The sequence below is a fragment of the Amphiura filiformis genome, chromosome 5 (genome assembly GCF_039555335.1).
Source record: "Amphiura filiformis chromosome 5, Afil_fr2py, whole genome shotgun sequence".
NCBI classification, from domain to species: domain Eukaryota; kingdom Metazoa; phylum Echinodermata; class Ophiuroidea; order Amphilepidida; family Amphiuridae; genus Amphiura; species Amphiura filiformis.
Genome location: NC_092632.1, coordinates 44,646,982 through 44,652,981, shown reverse-complemented (window position 1 = coordinate 44,652,981; position 6,000 = coordinate 44,646,982). Strand labels below are relative to the sequence as shown.

At 36.5% G+C, this 6,000-nt stretch overlaps 1 protein-coding gene across 1 annotated transcript in view; it reads left to right on the top strand.

Moving 5' to 3' along the window:
- Positions 1-576: 576 nt before the first annotated feature.
- LOC140152224 (TOG array regulator of axonemal microtubules protein 1-like) overlaps positions 577-6,000 on the top strand; it is a 102,305-nt gene continuing 96,881 nt past the window's right edge. Inside the window, exon 1 of the mRNA XM_072174526.1 lies at positions 577-2,683. Coding sequence (XP_072030627.1) covers positions 791-2,683 — 1,893 coding nt within the window. The 5' untranslated portion in view covers positions 577-790. The remainder of the gene's footprint in view (positions 2,684-6,000) is intronic.

Sequence of the window (6,000 nt, the reverse complement as noted above, 5' to 3'; positions counted from 1 at the left end):
TTTGCTTTTTTGTATTTTTAATCTACAGAGACCATTCTAGGGGTGTTTTTTTTTCTTTTTCATTTTTGGGTTTATGGTCAAATTTGTGATTAAAAGTGATTTAAAAACAACAACTCAAAAGTGATTTATAAGCTATCCAAAAATAATAAATAACATTTTTATGATGCAGTATTTAGTTTACACAGTACCCCGCACAGTACACACAAAATTTTGACATCCATTTGTCATGACAGTAAGTGTGTTAAAAAATTGATACAAAAAGGCGTTTTTGTGTGACTTCACCACCAAAACTGTTCATCACATATTTTAAAATACAAAACGTGCATGTTTAATTTTTTTGTTTGTTGCTTTTTTTAAAATAGTATGTGTATCTAAACTAATTATTTCATTTCCCAAGTGGCTGATTATAGTTCAGGACTTCTGACTTCTTTGGGGTAGTCTACTTCGAAATAGGAAACTTTTTTTGGACTTTTGAAAGATGAGGATGTTGATCGATCGATCGCGAGCTGTGGTTCGTCAAAAATTTCCGGTTCTCAAGGCTTGACAGTCACGTGACCAAAATAGCAGTATCGCCATTTTGCTGTGCAAGTGATCGAATGTGAACGATGTCAACACTCTACAACAGCAGAAAAGTGTTGGAAATGTATTTGGATGATTAACATTTGTTGATAATTCGATTCAAAATGTAATTTTCTCGGTGTCTACGAGGTTGAAAACCGGCAGGACAACTCATGTGGGTAGTTATTACACAATTCTTTCGCCGTGTTATTGCCATTTACGTGAGGCTTTCATGGCTGCACCGGTTGCCAAGATCCCTGTACACAAGTTCAGCCATGTTGACCATTTATCCGTGAATGGACAACGCCGTGTTGTTGACGATTCGGGAAATATGGATGAAGAAGAAATAATAGCACAATTACAAGATGATTCTTATGCCGAAGAGAGAACACATATTCTGGATGAACTTATCAAAAGGGTTCGTAGAGATGGCGGTCGACTTACGATCGAAAATCGCCATGCCCTTTTCAATGGGCTGGCGTACGTGTTGGAGGATCCGAACTGGGACGTTAGGTTAAAATGTATACAGTTGATTTGTGAACTTGTACCACAATTTGGTTCAGAGCTTGATTCATGTATGTATATTGTTTTGCCACAACTAGTCACCAATCTAGGAGATAGTAAAGTTGCTGTACGAAAGTCAGTAATACAGACTTTACATGTTTACATGAAGCATACAACAAATGTTCAACAAGTATTTTCTGCATTGGTGAAACATGGTATTGAAAGTGATAATCCCAGAATTAGAGCAGAAGCTACAATTAACTTACCAGTTCTCCTTACTCCAGAATTTGCCAATGTAGATTTATCGAATGTCACACAGTCACTAGCAAACAAATTTTCAAGTGATGATGAAGTTAGAACTGCAGACATTTCTTTGGACAGAATACGTTCATTAGTTGGTGACTCCAAATTTGAACGATATGTCAAAGAATTGCCTCCCAATATAAGGTCAGCATATGTCAGAAAATCAAGTCGACCAGTTAGTGTGGACCTTGATTATGTGAATTCGGTTGATCTCAACTCAAACAGAACTAAGCCAGATGTAATTTTACCAAGAAAGTCATCTGAATTGGAGACAAAGCTGGAGTTTGGTATTGTTCCAGTGAAAGTCATGAACCAACTTTTGAACCAAGATTCTTGGAATGTCAGAGCAAAAGGTGTTGGGGAGTTAAAAACCATATTGGGAAACGTGGATGATACAGGACCAATTTTGCCACACATGTTGGCCTTTATTGGATTTCTGTGCAATTTAGTTGATGATATGAACTTCAAGGTCACTTTAGAAACATTGCACATCTTTGAAATACTTGTCACCAAGCTAAGTGTTGGAGTAAAACCGTACCTAAAACCACTGGTATCGGCACTAGCAAAGCGTTTTGGAGATAATAAAGTGGTCATTCAACAGGCAAATATCAAAGTTCTCATGCAGCTGATGCAAATTCTATCCCCAAAGCCTGTTGTGGCAGTTGTTGCAGAAAGTCTCAAACATCGGAAATCTGGCGTGCGTGAGGAAGCATTGAATATAATCATCACTTCACTATTAACTTTCCCTAGCTATGACTTTGATCTTGCACAACTTTGCGATGCAATAGCACCGACTTTAGGTGATCCAAAACGTAGGGTAAGACAGGCATCATTAGAAGCCTTTGCAGTACTTGCCCAGGCTATGGGCCCAAGCAGAATTGCCCCACTCATCCATGCTGTAGACCAAGTTGAACTGAACATGGATGAAGAGGGTGTCATGAAAGCAGTTCAGGCTAGACTTGCACGAAGACAGTTACCAAGAATAGATGATGATGGTCTTGTGAAATACGCCAGCAGTACTCCTTCATCAGCTACGAGTCGTAGCTCTCCCAACACAGGGGCGGACACACTGTGGATTCTTAAAGGTACAGGGAGTTCAAGTAGTGCAAGGGAAAGAAGCAATACAGAGCCAGGATTGGAACTTGGTCAAATCTCGCCGACTAAGATGCTGACTGGTACACAGGAAACCCCACCAAAGAGATTCTATAGTGCTGGAAGAGGAAGGTCAAAGCTGCCATGGGAAGAAGACAGAGATGCAAGGGTTGGTGATTTAGATAGCAGCATGAATAGGCCACAAGCTAGCAGTGCCCCTGTTCAGGTAAGTTTCTCACAAAGCTTGAAGATGTATCTTATTTTAAGACTAGTTGCAACTTTTGGGAAAACCCAATAAAAGCTTGGGCTTTCCTGTTACAAAGTTGCAACTAATTAAATGATACATACTCAAGATTTTTACCTTTTAACCAAATGCTGACACAAGTTTCACTTACTGTACAGACATGTAAAAAACTGACTTTGAAATATAGTCTTTAAATACTAACGTTCAGAGGCGGCGCCACAGGGGGGAAATTTCCCCCTGGCATGATAAGAGGTAAAATGAAGGAAAAAGAGAAAGAGGAAAGGGAGGGGAGAAAGTAAGAGAGGAACTGGGGAAGAAGAGGAGCCATTCCCCTCCCTGGCCATAGTTAGGAGAAGGTGGAAGCTCCCCCTTCGGACATCTTGCCCCATGTGGAATACTGTAGTTTTATTTTTCCCCCCATGAAAGTCACATGCCTCCTGCTAATTTTTGCACACTTCGCGCGACTTTATTTCACTTTTCCACCATGCATATTTCACCAGTTTAGCTTCAATATTGCAAAATTTTTGCACACTTCAAGAACATTTATACCATAAACTTACATGTATGTTGCCAAAAGGTGCTGGATTAATGGATAAATATTTCAACATTTTTTCCAAACCTATCCGGGTCAGAATTTTGTTTTACAGTGCGAGAATCAATCTTGATTCTTGCAGAATAAATTTGCGGGAATCATTTGATTCTTGCAAATCAAATTCTGTGTAAACTACAAAAGTTTGCGAGAATCAACTTTGATTCACGCAAATCTGTTTACGAGAATCTTTGGGAGAATTGATTTGCGGATTCTCGCCGAAATTCTGACCCTGCCTATCCCCACATGTCAATATCTAGACTACGCCACTGGTTGCGACTTAAACTTTGCATAACTGGGACTTATATGCTCTAATAATTGTAATGCCCGATTATTTGTGTAAGAATAACAATTTGGAAGGAGTGGGGGTAAATAGGTAAACATGGTCAATAGAAAGAAATTTAATCTCAAGAAAAGGTGAAAGCATGGAAAAAAAAGTAAGAAAGGTAAAATTGAACATAATTTAGTAGGTTCATGCCTAAAGCCAGCGGGCCGAAAGTTGGGCCCGTGAATGAAATTCATAAAAATATGCAGTTGGAAAATAAATAAATAACCCGAAAAAGGTGCATCAAATGGCTTCATTGTGCTTTCATTAAAAAAATTTTTTTCAAATTCTGAGGGGGGCACATCCCCCTCAGACAAGCACGACGCAAGCACGACGGCCAGCGCTGTTGCGCCGCATAACTATGTCTTAAAATCGTATTCCCCCTATCAAAATACCCTGGCGCCGCCCCTGCTAACGTTATTAAATTCAAATTTAAGATGTAATGTGTTTTAACAGTTGACTGTTCATAACTTCATGTTTGTTTGTGAGCTTGTTTTCTGACCGTTACACTACAATTTTTGTCATTTTGATTCATGTGTACAGAGTAGGCCTACAGTGTACTGCATTTTAAATATTCAAGTAACGGTACCCAGCAAACACAAAACAAAAATGTTTTTAAAATGTAAACAAAACATGTTATAGTTACGTGTTTTGGTTTTGGACAAAAGTTTAAAAAAAATACATTGTTACCGTAGATGTAACATTTAAATGTTGAGTAAATATAATTAATTAATTAGGTTAGGTTTGCATGAAAAAACACTGTTACATCACATGTACAAAAACATTTTTAAAATGTCTCAAATGTTATTGTGTATTTTTGGTAACATTTTTTGCCAAATGTTTTGTGAATACTTTTTTTGCAGCAAGGTTTGTGTTTTAATGTTATTTTAAAAACACTTTTAAGGGGGTACTACACCCCTGCCCAATTTTGTGCCTATTTTTGCATTTTTCTCAAAAATTATAGCGCAATGGTGACAAGTAAGATATTTATATTATAGGGGCAAGGACTACAACTACTGCACTGAAAATTTTATTTCAGCACAGACAACAGTTGTGGAGTTACAGTCAAAAATGAGGGAAAACCAATATTTGATCAATAAATCAATTTAACTACTTACCTTGAGTTGCTGAATTTTCAGTGCAGTAGTTGTAGTCCTTGCCCCTATATACATATCTTACTTGTCACCAATGCGCTATAATTTTTGAGAAAAATGCAAAAAATAGGCACAAAATTGGCCAGGGGTGTAGTACCACTAAAACATATCTTTAAATACTAATGCACATACCCTATAAATATAATAACATGACATTGTTTTTTAACATCAAGTTCTTGCTGGGATGTACACATTATAAAAATGCCATATATGTGGTGCACAAAATAACCTAAAATGACAAGGGCTGACTGCCATTGTCCTGCTGAGTGAACCCAAAATCTAAAACACAGATCACTTTTTAAACTGAATTCTACACTTATTATGGCTGATAAATAATGACTTTGATACCTCCAGACTCCAGTACATCTCGCCTTATTTTTACCAATTGATGAAAGAAATCCCATAAAAGTATACTGTGTAAGAAATGCAATTTAGTTGTTGCACTGTGGAATTCATTTCAATTTTGCTCCAAAAAAAATTGCATCCAGGTACCAAAAATATGTCTGACAACCACAAACTGAACAGGTCACTGTACTCTGACATCATATCTGTTATTTATAACTTACACAATACACACTGTACTTTGTAAAAAACAACAAACAACAAACAATACAAAAAAAATCTTGATAAAAGGGAAAAATGCATTAACTGCACCACAAAATTTAAGAGTTTAAAAAGTGGGCAATATCAATGCATTGATTAATTCACCCATGCATAAGAAAATAATCTCTTTTTGTACATTAAATTTAATATTGACCACTAGTAAAAAATATTGGGCTAATTGAATTTGTTAAAATATTGACGTCATTACTTAGGATTATATGTCATTTGATTTTGAAGTTAACATTTGGAAGTCAATTCATTCATCTACATGTAGCAAAATTAAATTTGACTTAAGTTCCAAGCCCGGGGTTCCAAGACAACAGAAGAATAGATGCTTTGCTGATAATGGTTTTTAAATTAATGCCCATTTTGTGCTTGAAATGGCTTGCTACATGTATGAGATTTATCTATTAGTTGGATTTGGAATAAAACGGAAGTTCAGTCAAATTTCCAATTAAATTAATTAAAAATTAGAATAAAATTAATTGCGCACTGTGCAATATGTAGAAATTGTATATCCACAAGATACATGTAAATAACCCTCATCCCTTCATCAATAATTCAGCAATTTTGTCACTGGTAATTTTATCATTTTACGAAATCTTTTTTAAATTAGATGACAGGGTAT